At 40.4% G+C, this 20,100-nt stretch overlaps 1 protein-coding gene across 1 annotated transcript in view; it reads left to right on the forward strand.

Moving 5' to 3' along the window:
* The first annotated feature begins 344 nt into the window (after window positions 1-344).
* Window positions 345-20,100, forward strand: part of FRRS1L (ferric chelate reductase 1 like) — a 41,227-nt gene continuing 21,471 nt past the window's right edge. Inside the window, exons 1-2 of the mRNA XM_036737520.1 lie at window positions 345-722; window positions 13,736-13,820. Of these exons, the coding sequence (XP_036593415.1) occupies window positions 497-722; window positions 13,736-13,820 (311 nt within the window). The 5' untranslated portion in view covers window positions 345-496. The remainder of the gene's footprint in view (window positions 723-13,735; window positions 13,821-20,100) is intronic.

The raw sequence follows: 20,100 nt of genomic DNA on the forward strand, positions 1-20,100 counted from the left end.
CGAAGTTTGAAATCCTTGAAATGGTTAATTCTTGAGAGCTATTTTGCTCTTACTTCTCTTGTAATTTTTTCATCACAAAGCACGTTCACAGTGATTTTCCTTCCTCGCTTTTAGGACAAAACCTGGGTAGATTGGCAGGTCTCTCGGTGAGCGGTTTTATGCGGTAAAAACGCCCCATTCCTCGGTTCCTTTGTGTTCAATCTGAGTTTGCTAGGGAGGGATTTAGAAAAAAGGAGAGGGTATGCGGGAGAGGGAGCCGAGTGAGGAGGGGGGAGGAGGCGCGGGGGCGGGGGGATAGGGGAGGGGACCTGAGGAGGGGGAAGAAAGGCGAGGGGGCTGCGGCTGCGGCTGCGGCTGCGGCTGGGGCTGGGGCTGCGGCTGCGGCTGCGTCAGCGTTGCCTAGACAGACAGAGAGAGGCGAGGCAGACGGAGCCCCGGAGCCGGTGCAGCCACCCGGCGGTACCAGCTCCCCGGCGGGCTCTTTTTCCTCGCTGCCATGCTCCAACTGCCCCTGCTGCCCCTCCTGCACTGCCTGGGCTGCAGCGCCTGGCTGCTGCTGCTGGCGGGGCCCATAGCCTCGTCGGCCAGCCCAGCCGACGACAGCGCCAGGAGAGGGGACCCCTCATCCTCCGGGAGCGACGAGGTGCAGCGCCAGCCGCACGACTCGTCCTACGGCACCTTCGCCAGCGAGTTCTATGACCTTCGCTACCTGTCCGAGGAGGGTGAGGCTGCGGGTCCACGGTGGGGGGGTAGGAAGGGGGGAGCTGGAAGCAAGGGATGACGAGTGGGATAGGGGGCTAGGAGAGGGGGATGGGGTGGGGAGACCACCGGAGATCACCAGGGACAGTGGCTTAGGGGGCGGAGGGGGGGCAGAAGAGGGACTGGGATAAGGGGCGAGCTGGCCCCGGGGACCTCTGGCTGGGGGAATAGAGGAAAGAGATGCGCTTTGGGGGGCGGGGGGGCAGATGGGAAGGAGTAGGTTGGTGGTACTGGGGATCAGATGCGCTTGGAGCCTCTGTCTCTCTCCCTTCTGCCTTTGCTTTCTACGACGCGGAGGCGGGGGAGAAAGAGATGGAGGTTGGCGAGCCTAGAATCCTCTGCAGGATTGCCGTGGATTGGTTGTTGTCTGGGCTAGCGACAGAGGTTGAGGAGCTAGCTCTAGCTGCACTGACTGCGCCCCACCCCCTTCCCGCAGCGCCCCGGGGGCGGTGCGGGAACGGAGGCCAGGTTCACAGCCAGAGTTCTCCCCAAGCCTCATCCAAGCTGCATTTTCGTATCCCTCGCTGTCAGGAGCGTTGGGGACAATAAAAATCCTTTACCTTCCTTGAGCTGTTTAACATATTCCCTCATTACGGTATCTTCTTACTGTCATACTGGCATCGCATCACGTCATCCTTCCCTGCTTCCAACCCCTTCGCACCCCCTTTCCTACCAATTTTATCCAGCATTTTTACCCACCTTCGGTGTGTCCTGCCATTCTTCAGGGCTGCCAGCCCAGCCCCTGTTCATCTAGTTGAGATTTCCTTTGTGTGGGTTTTCCCACTAGCCGAGTCTTTGAGAAGGTTGCTTGCCTCAGATAGGGAGACCAAGCCTGCCCTCCTCATTGTGTAAAAGGTACATCTATCTTTGCAAAGCATATGAGCAGCATTTAATATTTCCCTGACATCTTGAAAATTGTTCATTTTCTATAAAATGTGAAAAGCAAATTGAGGTTAAAATGTAGATCGTTGGTAACAAAGGGCATTTCTAACCACAAACAATGATCATTTCTGAAATTAATAAATAAATAGCTATGTTCTGTAAATTTAAAACACTGCTAGGTGCTTTAGCATACCCAAAAATTGCATGGCATTGTTCTTAACATACCCATAAAACGATCTGTGAACATGACAAAGTTACATAAATATTATTTTGGGGGAGACCAGAACTGTGATTTCATAAGGGACTTCCAAAAAGGAAATTCCCTTTACTAATGCAGATTGGCAATTTTTCTATAGTTTATAGTTTTAGGTGCCAAAAGCTTACATGACTTGCCCAGGTTGATAGTTGTATAATACAGAAAATAGTGAAAAGAACAAGACCATCAGTGTGGACTGGATTAGGAAAGGATTCAAACAGAACGTAGGACTGGAGCCAGCTATAAGGATTATAGGCCATTAATGAACAAAGAGGAGTGGAGAATTCATTTCAGGGAGGTAGAACAGCATGAGCAAACACTGGAAGCAGGTATGAAGTAATATGTGATGGGGGGGGGGTGTACAGAGCAAGGAGGGGCTCCTGACTGGTATGATTGGTTCATGTTAGAGAACGGTGGGAAGTCATTTGGTTACGAATACGGCCTTGAGAAGGCAGAAGGGCGTAGATTGCCTGGATGTGGTAAGCAGTTGGAAGCCATTTTAGGTTCGTGTTTAGGAGACTGACATGTACAGAGAGAATAATCCCACAGCAATGTTTGGGTTGAATTGAAGGAGGATGGAGACTGGAGTCAGAAATACTAGTTAGGAAGTTGTTGGATTATTCTAGGTTTAATTTATTTCTTGGTGATTTATTTTTCTCATGTTTTATTCAAGGGCAAAAGATACAGGTGATAGCAGAGAGAATTCCAAGCATGGGAAATGGCTTGTGCAAAAGCACGGAGCTGGAATGTCGTATATGGAGGACAGTAAGAAGGCCAGACTAAAATGTAAAGTGTTTGGAGGAGAGTGATGTAGAATCATCCTGGAAGGATAGGTTGGGACCGGATTATAAAGGACCTGAAATGCCAAACGGATTAACCAGTTTCCAAGGCAACAAGGCAAGCATTTATTAAATGCTAACTACAGCTAGTTCCTGATTAGTGTGAATAATGAATCCCCTGAAGCGTTTGCTCTATTCTGATTTTGAATTTGCACTGCATGTTTTAAATGGTACCATCAATCATAGTTTACATAATTATAACTTCTAATAATACAGATTCAAATGCATACGCTCACTTCTGGTGATTCATTATTTATACTAATTTGGATCTAGCTGTACATGCCAGGGACTGTACTAAGCACTGGGGATACGAATACAAGCAAAAAGAAAGACAATTCTGGCCTTCGATGAACTTGCATTCCAATGGGGGAAGACAACACGCAAAAAAGAGATGAAAAGGTAGGGAAGTGGAAATGAGGAAGGAAGGCATGGCGTAGAATGAAGAACGAACCAATGAGAGAAGAGGGCCAGCATGGCAGAGAGATGTTCCAGAGCTATAGCAAGGGGTAGATGTTCCCGCACGAGGAGACCCTAGAGCTGAGGAAAGTTCCAGAGTGAGACATGGTGGCAAAGTCTAGAAAGCTAGAATCAGAGCTGGGAGGGCATTTATTATTTCCTTTGTGCCAGACACTGTGATAGGCACAAAGGATACAGAGACAGAAATGCAACAGTTCCTACCCTCAAGATTTTATGTAAGTGCACATAAAATATATACAAAATAAATTAAATTTCATTTCAGAAGGAGACACTAACATCTGGTGGGATCAGGAAAGGCTTCTGCTAGGGGTTGAAACTTGAACTGAGGGGGAAGCTAGGTGGCACAATGAGTAGAGCGCTGGCTCTGGAGTCAGGAGGACATGAGTTCAAATCCGGCTTCAGACACTTGACACACTTACTAGCCGTGTGACCTTGGGCAAGTCTCTTAACCTCAATTGCCCTGCCTTCCCGCCTCCGAAAAAAACAAAAACAAAAATAAACAAACAAAAAAAGAAACTTGAACTGAGCTTTGATGGAAAATTGAGATTCTGAGGAGGGAGGACGTTCTGGGTTTGCCAAATCACCTACGCAGAAGTATGGAGATGAGATGTCAGTTGTAAGGAATGGAAAAGAAGACTAATTTGACTGGAATGTAGAATATTTGAAAGAGAGAATATTATAATCAACTTAGAAAGATAGGATGGAGCCTTCAAGTGCCAAACACAGAAATTTGCAAAAGGGAGGCAACTGTGTGCACGGAGAAGGAAGGAACTGGATGTTGAGACCAGTTAGGAAGCTGTAACAACAGTCTAGGTGAGAGGTGATGAGGGCCTGGACTAGCGTGGCTGTGGTCTGAGTGGGAAGGAGATAGGCATGAGAGATGTTGAAGACATAGCATTCACAAGAATAAACTAAATGCTGCTTTATATTGCTTTAGTATTCTGTTCTAAGAGAAAAGAGGAAGAAACAATGAGCAGAGAAATAGAACATTCCACTAAATGTAAATGGATTTAATTCCACAACTAAATAAAAAAGATTTGAGAATTTAAAAAAAAAAAACAAAATATATGCAGGAAACTTCACTTTTTAAAATACCATTCTAATTGGCAGCTAAAACTGCCTTCAACATGTTTTTTAATTGCTAACAATAAAAAGGTACACGTGCTTATAGTCAGTGGAGTAAGCTATAGATTTAGATCTTGAAGATAACCATAGTAGGCATGCAACCTAACCCCTTCATTTTAATTATTTTTACACAAATTTTTACACTTTAAAAATTATGAACAAATTCTTTTAATTACCATGCATTTATTTTTCTGTCTTCTACATCTTCCTCTCCCCCGTACTGGGGGGTGGAGGATAAAAGAAAAACAAACACTTTTAATTAATATGCATAGTCAAGTAAAACAAACTCCCACATTGGCCATATCCAAAAATGTGTGTTTCATTCTACATGTTAATTCATCACATCACTATCCAGAAGCTGGTCATATTCTTTATCCTTGGTCCTCTAGAACCATGATTAGTCATTGCATTAATCAGAATTCTTAAATCTTTCATAATTATTCATTTTTGAAATTTTTCTCTTGGTTCTGCTCACTTCAGTCTGCATCAGTTTATGCAAGTCTTCTCAGGCTTCTCTAAACCCATCTCTTTGATCATTTCTTATAACACAGTAGGGTACCATTACATTCATATACCATAATTTGTTCAACCATTCACCAATTGATCAACCTTTTCATTTTAGAGATGAGGAAACTGAGGACCAGAGAGATGGAAGCAGCATGGCATAATGGAAATAGCAATGGATTTGGAATCCCAGCACCTGAATTCAAATTCTGGCTCTCATCCTTATTGTCCAACGTGGCCTAGGAGAAGTCAATTATTTTTTTGGCCTCAATTACCTCATTTATAAAATAATGGAGTTAAATTAGGTAAAATCCAAGTCCCTTGCAGTCTTTGATTCTATGATTAGATCTATGAAATAGGAAATATAAATGCTCTGATTCCAAATCCCAGAATCTCTGAGTGGGAAAGTATTTCAAAGGTCACCTAGTCATGCCTGGACAAAAATTCACTGTACAATATACCTTACAAGTTGTACAACAACCTTTCCTTGAAGACCTCTAGTGAGTGGGAACCCACTATCTCTCAAGGCAGCCCATTCAACTTGGGAATAGTTCTCATTATTAGGTACAAGTTTTTCCTTGCAGCAAGCCTAAATTTGCCTCAACCCATTGCTCTTAATACTGTCCCCAGAACCAAACAGAGTAAGTTAAATCTCTCTTCCGTATGACCATAGACTTTGAGATACTTGGAGATAACCCATATTGTCCCTTCTCACTCTTCTTGAGTCTTCTCTGCTTTAGACTAAGCATCTTCAGTTCCTTCAATCAGTCCTTTTACAGCAAGAGGCCTTAATTCGCATGGATGTCTTCCTCTGGATAGTCTCCCATTTACAAATGTCCTTTAAATATGATAACTAGGACTAGACACTGTACTCCAGATGCAGTCTGATCAGTGCAAAATACAAAGCAACTATCACCTTTCTAGATCTAGACACTGTGCCTCTCAATGAAACCTAAGATTATATTAGCTTTTTTTAAGCTTCCATATCATACTATTAATATGTACTGAGCTTATAGTCCACTAAAACACCCAGATCTTCTCCATATGAACCACTTTTTGATCATATCTTTCCCATCTTATATTTGTGAGGTTGATTTTTTGGAACAAAGTGTAAGACTTTACATTTATTCCTGTTAAATTTCATGAGAGTTATTTATTAGATTCAGTTCATGTTCTAACCTGTAAAGATAATTTTGGATCCTGACTCTATATGTTTAGTATCTCTCTTAGTTTTGTGTCATCTGCAAATTTGATAAACATGCTACTTGTGCCTCTTTTCAAAGTCATTCTTAGAAATGGTAAAGCCAATGGATAGATCCCTGAGACCCACTTCTAGTGACTTCAAGTTATCATTGCACTATTTTTTGAAAAGAAATTTACCTCCTTGCATTTAACTCTCTAGAGCACCTTATTTGCTACCTATACTTTCTGCATTTGTGTAAATACATCTGTAGCTGTGGGTTTTATTGCTGTCTCCTTTCTTAGATTCACTTGTCTTTGAATATCTAGGGTGTCTGTCCTGTAATTCTTCATTCTGCATTGTCACTACTCTCTATAGTATCTAGCTTGGTAGATAAACATAGGCAATTTTCTCCCTCCTCCTTCTTTTTCTTTATAAGCTTCTTTGGATTTGATTCATTATACTCCAAACAAATACTTTTTTAACCATTCCTTGTTAGATACACTCCATCCTTACCCAAGAAGCTAACATTCCTATATTTTGAGTCTTGGTCCAGAAATAACAAACCCATTTTCAGATACCATCTGCTTAACCCAAATTTTCTTTTCTTTTCTTTGATATGCAGCGATAACTAAAATAGTACCTATATCCTAAGGTCTCCAGTTTCTTGCCCAAGACTTCATAGTACTTAGCAATAGTCTCTAGATTCCTTCTAGCAGGATTATTTTTGCGTGTATGAATCACGTGAAGTGAATAGTAGCCATCTAATTTTACAAGTCTTGAGAAGTTCTCCATCATAATCTGGCTATATGGCTATAGAAGAAAAATACAGAAGACTCCCTTGTTATTTTCAGGTCAACATAAATCTGTCTTAGGACCCTTTCAGCAAAGAGTCACTAATCCCTGCCACTTGTCTATCTTTCTCTTGACATTTACTCCATCACTCCATGGAAAACATACAGCACCTCTCTCCTCAGATGGCTTAGCTGTTCAGGAAGAGCCTAATGTCTATCACTTAGCTCCAAGTGCTCAGTGGTCCTTCATTTTCTTCTCTGTGTAACATTCTCCCATCCTCTAACCACTTGACAAGATTCCCCTTTATCACATTAAGTCACTTTCCTTTTTTGGTTTTTGTAGCCCTTCTTCCATTTTTTAAACTCATTCACAATTTGGAGAGTGGAGCCCTACTTTACGTTTTCTTCTAGGAGGAAGAACAGCCTAAATTTTGGACATAGATAACAGTTGCTTCGTAGTGGGAAAAAGACAAATAGGGTACATTCTGCAAACTCCATTGCATATTTCTCCCTACTTTTCGTGCTTTCAGGACTTTATCAAACTAATAGTTCTTGTAGTTAACTTCCTTCTAGAACTGAAAATAATAAAGGTAATAAAAACTGAAGATAATGTGACCAAGTATCACCTCTCCCCCCAAACAAAAGTTGTAGTGATATAAAACAGTGGAATAATCTGGAAAGATAATATGGACACACATGATCAAAAAGGACAAAAAGACATTTCTCTTTCTCTCCAGAAGTGACTCTTTTTAAAAAGATGATCTTATATATTTTTTGTTTTTACATCACCTACATTTCCAGCTGTATCATTCCCCACTTCCTGTAGAGCTTCCCTTATAATAAAGGAGGAAAAAAAAGAGGAAGAAAAAGGTTTAGCAAAACTAACCAACATATCAAAAAAGTCTGGCATTATATGCAATATTCCACACCCATGATCCCCCCACCTTTGCAAAGAAGCAGGGGGAGGTGCCTTCTCACATTTCTTCCTTGGTCAAGCGTGGTCATAATAATTTCATAGCATGTAGCTTCGATTGTTTAGTTTTTTAATTTATGTTGTCATAATCATTATATGTAATATATGTATGTGTATATGCATATGTCTGCATACACACAATTTTCCTTTTCTGCTTACTTCACCAAAAGTGACTCTAATTAGAAACATAGGGTTAGAGAATAGACTGACTGTTTCATTAGTATAGATATTTCCCAAAGAAATATTTCAGTGGATTTGTGATCTCACTTCAGTGTTGCTGATTGCAACCCATCCACATTTTGTCATCCCATGTGACTCATCCATGTTCTCCCATAAATCCTCCATTAAAGGTCTATACAACATGCTGGGACCTCCCTCGAGATCTTATATCAGTGTATGACAGGGCACCATGCAGGTTGTCCATCTGTTTTTCCTCACATTCTCTACATGACCATTCACCTTCTTTTCCAAGGATACATTTCATGTATGATTTCCTTCAGGCTACTTCTTGCACACAAGTTGTCAGTGGTAATATGATGCAACCTGTATAGGCACACCATACATCTCTCCTTCACCCTCCACAATTTTGACACTTTGGACATCGTAGTATTCCCTGATTCATCAATATCTAGCATCACCATAAAAACAGTGATAAAAAAGAGGTATTTGTTTTAGGGGAAAGCTTTTGGTCATTGAACATGTAGAGAAATTTCCCCAAACAAATTTAGTTCATTCTCTTCCTCTAATTGAATTCTGGTCCCAGCTCATCATCCATCTGCAGTATTTGTCCATGATATACATATTGATGAACCATCTAAATGGACTATCCATCTAACTGTGTATCATAGACTGAAAATTAGGCATTCTTCATCCACTTGATTTTTCCTATATGGGTTGTTAGACCAAACTTATTTTGAGTGATTGTCAATATTATTTAGGAGACTTTGTAGTGTTCCAGGATGTGATACAATCAGCACAATATCATCCTCAAACAGGAACATCTGGAGGACTTCACCATCTCTAAGGAATCCCTCTTCCACTTGGACTCTTTCCTGGACATAGTCCATGAAAATGGCAAACATTTTTGGTGAGCATATGACTCCCTATTTTATTCTACACTTGATATTAATAATCAGAGCATTATTTTAAAAAGTAATTTTGTGGTTACATCTATTAAAGTATCATGTGTGCACTTAACCTATGCATAGGAGACATCTTGTTGGTGAAGAGCCTTTAAAATAATTAAATGATTGTCGACAAAATATAAATACAATGGTACTTTTTATTTGCTACACCTTCCTGTCAAGTGTGTCATGTGGTCTGCTACAGTGTATAATTTGCAAAAGCCTGCCTATTCTCATTTCATATTTGCATCTCAGATACCATGGATACATGTAGATCATTTTCATGAAAAAGTTTTAATGATGGAAAGTAGGTGTATGGATCAGTAGTTATTATCTTCTCAATCGCCCTTCTAGGTCGTTATACTGTTCGTATTTTTTTCCAATCGTTGTGTCTTCCCCTTTTCCAAATGTCTTGAGAACTGATCCCTCAGTGCCCTCAAAATTTTGCCACTTCCATCGAAGATATCCTTTGTATGTCACGTCTACACCAACCACTCTTCCGTTTTCATTTTCTTTAGCAACATTGCTAGTCCTTCATTTGGCACATCAGAGATTGTGGTGTTAGAGTTCAAACATAGTGGTTCCACTTTCATTGATGGGGGAAATTGTTATAGGAAATTTGGCAGATATTTTCCACTTTTCAGCTGTTTGTTGTTCCAGTTTCATCTTTAAATACTCTTTGGATGATCTGGATTAATTGGGCCTCACACCAACGTTCTGCAAATTTGATTTTCCTTCCAATACTTCTAGCTGTTTTATCTGGGGATACTGACATAATCTTCCACTAACTCTTCCTTAAGGTTTAGTGAATGACATAATATTTTAAACCAGTGTTGCCCTTGGCCACCACATTCCTCTACTTGATAAGGAAACCAAGTACTTATTGAATAAGGCTCTTTTAGCCTTTTTATTTTGAAAATTGGTTTACATCATTTAAATTTTCATAAGAAAGAATAATAGCTCATTCATTGGCTTTTTCTTTGTCTCTTTCCCATTTTTCAGCATCAAAAATTTGGTTGAAAAAATCAGATTTAAACTGTATTAATTGCATGCCATAACTTCTCATCTTCACCTTTTCTGCTAAATACTAATTTTGATCTTTTCTCTAACAAGTCAATGGTCTAACTGTATACACAGATGGATGATTTAGAAATGACTCTCATATTGATATATAATTCCTCATCTGTTAAGATACAGCCATTTCATTGAGGGTGGGAGAAGAGTTTACCATGTCCAATACCTTCTAATTGCTAGAAAAAAAGTTTTCATGATATATGGACTTTTTGATTTTGTGAATTTTGCAAGCTTTTGACTTTTTTCATGCCTATCCTGAGTCATTTTTTCAACATATTTTTTATCTACTCCAAATATCCATCTTTGCATTGAAGTTGCTAAGTATTAGCATATACATTGGTTTTATTTGGAGGCTCTTACTGAGTTTTTCATAGAATTTCTGCCTCCTCATTTTAGCAACAAATATTGGTACGTAAGCTAAATTTATTTTCATTTACCTTCACTGTCATCTTTTTGTTCATTTCCATCATGAGCACTGCAAGGACAGATGACTAAGTGTCCCATGTAGTGATATTTCTTGATGCCTTTGCATTCAACACCTCTATTTCATTTATTTGCCTCTCCCAAGTTCTCCCGGGAGAACTTGTGAGCCGTATTCATTTGGCTGCAACTTCCTTATATCATTTGGAGTTTTTGTAATAGTAGTATCATATTTCTATAATTAAGTTTCTCCAGTAGTACGTTGATCTGCCATTTTTAGACAAGAATCTCACATCTAAATTACCAATATTTGGTACTTCATTACAATAGAATATTATATTATTTACAAATGGCCTAAAAATTATGATTCTTAGCACCCTCTGGCCCTTTCTGGCCATACCACCAAAGTGCTGCAGAATCAGAAGGGCCCAAGACAGAGCTATTTTGTATTTTCCTTTGTTTCGTGAGTTGCTATGGACAAAGAATTCATCACCATGTGGACAGCCTATTGGTAATGAGCCTTTACATGCTTATCTATGCTTGTCCTCAAACAGAAGACACAGTCTGTCCCTGGGACTATACTCAGAGCCTTTTTCCGGCATGATAGACCCTGCCAAGGCTAGCACTCTGCTGTCATAGCCTTCAAAAAATGCAGTGTTAATGTCCGTACCACAGTTTAATTACAGAGCGGAACAAGACAGAAAAATAATACAGATAATGCACAGAATCTTGCCAGCAACAGAATTTTGGTGTTTCAGTATACCAGAAATGAAGGGAAAGACCATCACTGAATCATAGTTTTATGAACTGAGCTATTTAAAACAAAACATGGAAAAATACATTGTTAGTGAAAACAATGCATATAAAAAACTGCTGAGATGAATTCTAAATATTGTATTACAACATAATGAAAAATGAAAGCTCAGCATAACTCACGTATATAATGCAAAAAGCAGCTTGTTTTTTGTTCCTTTCTATCTTTACATGAACAGGATCAGAAAAATAATGCTATGTGGGGGTTTTTAAGCTGGACTCTAAGATGATTAGAGAATAAAGGTGGCAGGGAGAGGAAAGAAACTAGATACTAAAATTCTATTAACACAATAAGAAAGGACAAGAAAACAGGCCATCATGGCCCAGGGGGATGACAGTACTAGCTATAATATACAATAAAACTTGACAAGTAGATTATTGAGTTACAAAACAAAGTATTATGTAAAGTCTGAGGAGGAAAGTTAGAATTATCCCAGGGTTGGGGGCAGGGCAGGGAGGAAGAAAGGTTCAGAAAGATTAGGAAAGGCTTCTTAGAAGAGACAGCTCTTGAGCTGGACTTTAAGAGAGGGACGGGAATCTAAAGGGCAAGAAGGGAGAAAAATGTCGTTCTAGGCCCAGGGAACAGTGTGGGCAAAGGCAGAGAGGTGGAAAGGTACAGCTAATGTTTGGAGGGTACAGAGTAGTCTAGATCTGCCGAAGCAAAGGGATAAGATGTTGCCAGTTTACAGAATGTCTTGAATCTCATCAGGTTTGAACTCTACTTGGCAAGGCAAGAAGGAGCCCCTGAAAATTTCTGAGTATAGGAATAATGTGACCACTTCTGTGTTAAGAAAGATTAGTCTGGCAGAAAGATTATTCTAACTTATCATGTTTAATTGGTAGAAGATTCATAAGTATGTAAATTTAAGTCCTTAAAGGATCATTTCGAGGAATGGATTAAGAGGAAAAAAGTGAGTCAGATGCTAAAATGATGTAGGAATCTGGAAAGAGGACTTAAAAGGCAGGAGGCAGTGGCAGCTATGCGATTATGACGGTGATAAAGGTAAATGGCATATATTTACAGTGAAAAGTAGAGAGAAGGGTGAGGAATCTGTGATATAATCAGTCAATCAACAAGCATTTATTATGTTCCAGATACTGTACTAACCGCTCAGAATAAAAGAAAAGCAAAAACACAGCAGGAGTTCACCGTCTAATAAAAGTGCCCCATAAGATTAAGAAGATTCCCTCAACACAAAAACGCAGGAGACCAAAATCTTGATGAAATAGGATAGGAGAAGATAAAGGGCTCTTCGGAAAAGCCACTTGAGGGAGGAGATGGAGGAAACACCTTAAATCCAAAAGCCTTATGCTTTTTGATTTAAAAATTAAAATATCTTATGCTGAAAATGAATCAGTTTATTTCTCATAGACTTATGCCAGATGAGCAGAGTAACGAGTTTTTCTTCCACATCCCTAAGTGCCATGAAATAATTTAAATTCTTGGGGTAGCTTTAGAATCCACTTTGGCTTTTCCAAATCGCAACAAGATTGGACTTTTCTTTGGTCAGCTCTGATCCAGAACCACACTACTTTAAAGGCATTAATTGCCTTAGAAAGCACTTTTTTTTTAGCTTAGGGATTTCCACATACCTGACTGGCTATGTACAGCTGTTGGGCCATGTGAACAACAAATGAAATATTAACTATTGCTCTTTATTCTTAAAGAGCTATCACATCCAACTTTAAGCATATGGGGCTTCTTATATAATTAAAGTTGTAACAAATGGAGGGGAGGCAGAACAAGAAAGGGATCTTTCCATGCTTTTTTTATCCTTGAAGGCAAAAGATGTTCAGTTAAAAGAAATACATGCATGTATATTTTTATCCAAAATGTATGGTATTCCCTGTAATGCCTGGCCCAAAGGAAAGGGTATTTAGAAAGATTACTGATTTAGCATTCTCCGTATGCTGCTTTAAAAAGCTCCTCTATCTTGAAATCACTGCATTATGTATAGCAGGATCTGTCCCTGCTTTGTTTGAGTTCACACTTTCCTCTGAAAGTGGGAGTGACACAAAATTCCTAAGTCTCCTAGGAATATCAGAGAAATAAGCCTTTACCACCCTCGTGAATGCTTTCCTTTAGAAGGGCAAAGCTCGCTAACTCTTCACGGAACCATGTCCCAGCCATGTGTCTTCCCTAAGGGAAGCCTTCACACAAATCTCCATCCACAGAAAAAGTATTCATTGGCTCTTTTCCCATCTATGCCCTCTTTGGGTCATAGATATTATATGGCAGGGCATACTCTGCCTTTATACACTGCTGCAGGGCCTACGTGTACAGGTAAATCTATTTGTATATAAGACTGAGTCAACAAGTGCATGTGTCTTCCTTTCCTCTCTCATCCCTCTTATAGGGAGAATTAGACCAATTAAAGAGAGTTTTAGAAGGTCTGAACATTTCAGGATGTTTGTGTGGTGATGCATAAACGTTACATTTTCAAAATAAATGTTTTTTGAAAAGGCCATCACTGTACTTGTGATATTCTAACAAACATTTATTCTGTTTGTCCAGGTTATCCTTTCCCTACTGCTCCTCCCGTGGACCCATTTGCCAAAATCAAAGTGGATGACTGTGGAAAGACTAAGGGGTGCTTTAGGTTTGTAGTACAAAAAACAATTTAAGGTTGTAAAATATATTGTTTCAATCGCATGTAGATTCTATAAATGAATACTTATGACCTATGGCTATTCAATATGATTATAATCAATTAATTTTTATTGCTGTACTAAAAGGGTAGGGGGAAGTATAGTATAAAGCATGATTCCTGGCTTCAAGAAACTTGCAAGGTAGGTGGGGAGAGAAGGACTAACACGATGAACAAGTTAGTTAACAGTACACAATGCAGTGACAGTACACAAAATTAAGTTATAAATCGTGTAATATAGGCAATAAGTGTCCAAGTAATTAAGCTTGGTTTTGATCATGTTGAGTCTGAAGATGGACATTTAGGTAGAGAGTTCCATTAGGTGGCTGGAGATACAGAGGGAGTGCTCCAAAGGGTGGTTGGAATGAGAAATAAATGGATCGAGAAAGTACTCACACAACACAGCACCTTGTACGTAACAAAAACTCAATAAATACTTGTTAAATGAATTAATGAACTTAGCGAGGCAGAGGAGAAAGAGAAGTCAGAGAGAGAGAGAGAGCAATAGGAGAAGTATGAGAAGTATCAGGATAATATATCATGGAAACTAAAGAAAGAGATAGTTAGAGAATGTTTCATGAAGAAGAGAAGTCTTGATGTGGTCCCTGAAGGATAAATAGAAGAGGGTTTCAATAGAGAGGAGAGGGAAGGGCATTCTAAGCCAGAGAACAACCTGATTATGGGCAAAGACACAGGAATAAAAATGACACATTTAAGGGATGATGAAGAGATTATCCCGACTAGAGCAGAGAATAGCATAGTAGGAAATTAGCTGGATTACAAAGGATGAGACAAATCATGGAAGGTCTCGAAGGCCAGTTTAGATCTGATGCTGTAGGCCAGAGGTATCAAACAGGCCACTTTGCAGCCTGTAACACTCAAAGTAAGTCCTGAACCAGATTAAAATGCAATTCTTACATTTTAAAATGTAAATTTTACATTTTGATATGTAGCAAATATTAATACAAAATATTGAACAAATAATATTGGACAAAATGAATAGAGCCATTTCTGTTCAAATTTGACACCACTGTTGTAGTAGGCAATAGGAAGTGTTTAAAATTTTTTGAGCAGAGAATAGGGAGGAATTGGTGATTGACTAAATGGAGGTTAAGAAGAAGAGAGACACCTCCAAAACGACCACAAGATTTCAAGCGAGGATTACTGGGAGAATAATGGTGCCATTGAATGAGATTGGACAATGGAGGTGGGGGTGGGGGGGTAAAGAATGAGGTCAATTTCATTCATTTATTCAACAAGCTTTTATTATTGGTTAAATGCCCAAACAAAAACGTCCAGGAGGCCGCCGAAAATTTGAAATTGTGTCTCAATGAAAAGATAGAACTAGAAATATAGATTTGAGAGTTGTCAATTTAAAGGATCTCCTTGAAGTTACGAACATGAATGGGCTCTGTAAGGAAGAGAGGGAAATAAGAATAGAGCTAATAGAGTGCTGGACATGGAGTCAGGAATCCTGCCTGGGGCATTTACTGGCCGTGTCTAGACAGAGACCAGGCACACTTTTTAAACTCCCGGTGTCTCCCATGCCTCGTCTGTAAAGTGAAGGACTCGGCGGTCTCTTGGGTCACGTCTATCTCTGTATCTGTGATCCAGAGATGGGCGCCTGTAATGAGGGAATAGAAAGAAGAAAGGAAATAAACGTTTCTTAAATGCCTGCTGTGTGCCAGGCACTGCGCCATGTGTTTACAAATAATGTTTTATTTGATCCTCACAGAAATCCTAGGAGGTAGATGCCATCATTTTATAGTTGAGGAAATTGAGGCTGACAGCAATGACTTGCCCAGGGTCATACAGCTAGTAGGCATCTAAGCCCAGATTTGAATTCAGTTCTTCCTGACTCTGGACCTAGTACTCTGTCCGCTCTACCCCCTAGCTGCTTCTAGATGAAAAGAGAGAGGCAGAGCAGTGCGCAATGAAGGAGAAGTCAGAGAGATGTTATTAGACCAGCGAAACGAACTCAATCCCACTTGCGCATGACAGCCTTTCAGATATTTGAATACCACTATCACATCCATCCTATATCTTCTTTTTTTCCCAAGCTAAATATCCCCAATTCTGTCAACAGATCCTTTTCTGGTGTGGGTTGCCGTATAAGTAATAGGCTTTAACTGTCATATGCAAATGCCTGCAAAAGGAAATCATGACTGAACGGATCGGTATTCTAAAGGAAATTCCTACTGCCATCTTGCAAATTGTCATGGTCTCTGAGAAAAATCTCTTTCTATGTCTGTGTTTGTGCGTGTGTATGTTTACACACATATACATATTTGTGAATCCCTTTGGCAGTTAATTTATCATAATATAATTTAACGTACAAACATATGCATGTATGTTAGCTGGGATTAGTTATATCACAGGACATGAAATGACTTAGCCGAGGTCACACAACCATTATGTGTCAGAGGTAGGACTTGAACTCAGGTCTTCCTGGCTTGAAGATTAGGTCTCCACCACTGAACCATGCTCCTCTTTTTTTTCATTTTTATTGCATTTATTTAAAAAACATATATTGAACAAAAATTCAGACTTGGAAGCAGAATTCCAACAAGGTGTTTCCCATGCATATCAAATGTGATGATTGTAACTACGGAATAACTTTACTAAATGAACTTCTGAGGCAGCTAGGTGCTTCAGTGGAGAAGTGCTGGTCCTGGAGAAGGGAAGACCCGAGTTCAAATCTGGCCTCAGACATTGACTAGCTTATGTGACTGTGAGCAAGTCACTTAACCCTGTTTGCCTCAGTTTCCTCACCTGCAAAATGAACTGAAGAAGGAAATGGCAAGCCATTGCAGTATTAACTCCTGTTTGCCGAGAAGGCAGCCAGGCAACTTAGTGTTGGGCCTGAAGTCAGAAAGACCCGAGCATTCACTCCTCTCTTACATACATACGTATGCATACATATTGTATCAGGCAGCTAGAGGGCACGGTGGCCAGGGCCGGACCTGCAGTCAGGAAGACTTGAGTTCAAATCCAGCCTCAGACGGTTGCTAACTGTATGAGTGTGGGTAAATCACTTGACCTCATCTGACTCGGTTTCTGTATCTGTAAACTAAGGATAATAACGGTACCTACTTCCCAAATGGGATGATATTTATAAAGGGCTTTGGAAACCCTAAGGCACTAAATAAACGCTAGTTGTTTATTGGTGGTGGTGGTGTTGCTGTCATCTCTCCCAGGTGTGAAGTGGCAAAGCTGAGCTGCGAGCCTGACTCCAAATTCAGAGTCCTTTCCGCTTGTCTTTCCATTGGCCATCGTGGTCAGCCATTTGACATCTTTTTTTCTTGCCGCAAGAGGGAGATGTTTCCTTTCGTGCACTCCATCCGGCTCGGCGAGAACTAAAGCTCCTTCAAAATTCTCTCTTCCTTGGAGAGCCTTGTGTCTTACCAGGACATCCAATTCTTGTGGGCTTGACCCAGTACTCTGATTTCAGTTAACCGTAAAAAACACCAGTTCTTTTCCCAGAAGTCGTCTGAGATTCATACGTCGCTCCTAAGGATTTATTTCTGAGTGTCTGTTTTCTTCTGTCCTCCCCTTCCACTGAGCGAGCTCCTTGGAACCTGCACACTCTCATTTGCCAAATGCTCTTCGTCTTTGCTTTTGGTTCCTTTGTTTAGTCATGTTCAGTTGTGTCCAACTCTTTTTGGGTTTTTCTTGGTAAAGATATTGGAGTGGCTTGCCATTTCCTTCTCCAGCTCCTTTTACAGATGAGGAAACTGAGGCAAACAGGGTGAAGTGACTTGCCCAGATCACACAGCTGGTAAGTATCTGAGGTTGGATTTGAACTCACGTCTTCCTGACACCAGTTCTAGCATTCTATCCACTTAGCCACCTACCTGCCCCCTCTTCATCCTAGATCTCAACAACTTTAGTACCTGACTTCCTTTCTCATACTTGTGGGCTTCAGTGAAAACAGTGGTGCACCCTTGGCCTCCTCCTTCATGACCTTTTGTCTTCACTCTTCCCTCATCCACCCACAGAGTAGTCATACCTTAGATCTCATAATCACCTAAAACTGCCATTTCCATGATCGCAAACTCTGAAATTCTCCCGTCTGATTAAAATCTTCTTTTGCTTCTCCTCTGCCTTACTCTTCCTAAACTTATCTCTTTGGCCTTACCATAACCTCTAGTCCCTCTACTGTACCCCATTCTCCCAGCACATTACCTCTGCTCTAACCTCCCTTCAACGTCTTGACCCTAGAATTGACAGGTTCAACTATCTATAATCTCTCCTTGGATCTCTCTCCTCCTTGTCTTACTACCACCTTGTTTCTGATTCTCAATCCTCGGTCACAGCCCACGCAAGCAAACGCCACTGGAGGGACTTCACCTGGACAAAATCTCTGGACCCATCTGGAATTACAGGGTCCCACTACAAATCCATCTTATCAGATCTAAACCAAATCCTTACTGCCACAGGAAAATCCTATTCTTCCTTGACTAACCATTAGGCTTCCCTTAGCAGTTTTTTCCAAAATGTTTCTTCTCTTTTCAAGGCTCTTTCAAGACTCCCTCTTTGTGTATGACCTTGCCTCCTATTTTACTGAAAAAATAAAGGTCATCAGTCATGAGCTCACTCATCTCTCCTATTCCATACACGAGTCAAAACCATTCTGCATTTTACCTATCCTGTCCTCTTTGACATCATTCTGAGAAAAGAAAGTTGGCCTTCTCCTTATCAAGGCCAGCCCCACTCCTTGTGCTCTTGATTCCATCCTCACTTCTTGGAGCTTGCCCCTTCAATCATTCCGCTCTCCATCTTCAGCCTCTCCTTATGTCCTGACATCTCCACTATGAACAAACATGCCCTTAATAAAAATAAAATAAATAAAAATAAAAGAATTTTTAAAAATCTTTCACTTAATAAGTCTGATCAATTCTACCTCAATAATATCTCTAAATCTGTCCCCTTCTCTCCACTCACAAAGCCAGTACCCTATTTCAGGCCCTCACTACCTCTCTCCTAGGCTGCTGAAAGAGTTCCTACTAATTGGTCTGCCTACTTCTAGTCTCTTCTCCCTCTCTAACTAATCCTCTAGACTTGTGTCACATTAGTTTCCCAATACACTGGCATGTTTTCAATGCACCCTTGTTCAGAAATTTCATTTGTTCCCTATTGCATCTAGGATAAAATACAAACACCACAGGTTAGAATTTAAAACTCCTCCCAATCAGGTACCAACCTATTTTTCCAGGTTTTCTTCATCTTACTTCCTTTCATGCAATCTGTATTCCAGTCAAATTAGTCTGCTAGCTTTTCTCAAAACTCAGCATCTGATCCTCTGGCGTCCAATGCTCTCTCTCCATTTCTACGAGACTTAACTCAGATGTCCCCTGGGGCCTTCTCTGCTTATTTCCCACCACCACCAATGTTCTGGCCTTCAAATTATCCTCCCTTTACTTTTCTGTGTACATCTTATATCCCCTAGTGGTGTGTAGGCTCGTAAATGATTAAAAATTGTCTGAGTCTAACGGAATTGAATCACAGTCTCAATTTACTCATTTAGTGTGGCACAAATTTAAGGGATTATATGGTTCCTTTCAAAGCATTTCCTTTTTAATCCAAAGTCTTTTTGTCCCAGGCCCTTGACCTTCAGGGTGTGAGGTCTTCTGACTAGTTCACCTTATTTCTACTCCTTAGATCTAGTTCACTCTGATTCTACTCCCAAGGCCTGCCTAGGGCCCAAAGCCTTTTAGGCTCATTTTATTTGCTGGAAAAGCAATTTATCTCTTAACCTCCTTGCAGGCCTCCAGAATTGGCAACTGTCCCCTAAAATCCATGTTTTCTCTCTGGCTCCTCTCTGTAGCCTATGTGACCATAGTAGGCAGAAACTTTGGTGGCAGCAAAGGAAGTGTCGTGATCTGGAATCATCTGGAATCAGAAAGTAGTATAGGGAATGCAGTTGTCAGAAGTCAGAGCAACTGGTAGGTCCATGATCCAAATAGTAAGTCAAGAGGTAAGGAGAGTGTACATGTGATAGCTGGGTAGTTGGCAAGAGAGCAGAAATCCAGAGAGAAACAACAAAAAGTATACTCCCCAGAGTTCAAAATTATGAGTGGAGATAAGGAAGAAAGTACTTTGCACACTGTAAAGCACTCCAGAAATTCAAACTATGCTGAAAAGCAAACGAGGGGGGAATATAAAGGTACCATGTACCATTGCTGGGGCACAGTAGAGGAAGTCCTAAATGCAGGCTGGAGAAGAATGAGGC

This window comes from Trichosurus vulpecula, chromosome 9 (assembly GCF_011100635.1).
Source record: "Trichosurus vulpecula isolate mTriVul1 chromosome 9, mTriVul1.pri, whole genome shotgun sequence".
NCBI lineage: Eukaryota > Metazoa > Chordata > Mammalia > Diprotodontia > Phalangeridae > Trichosurus > Trichosurus vulpecula.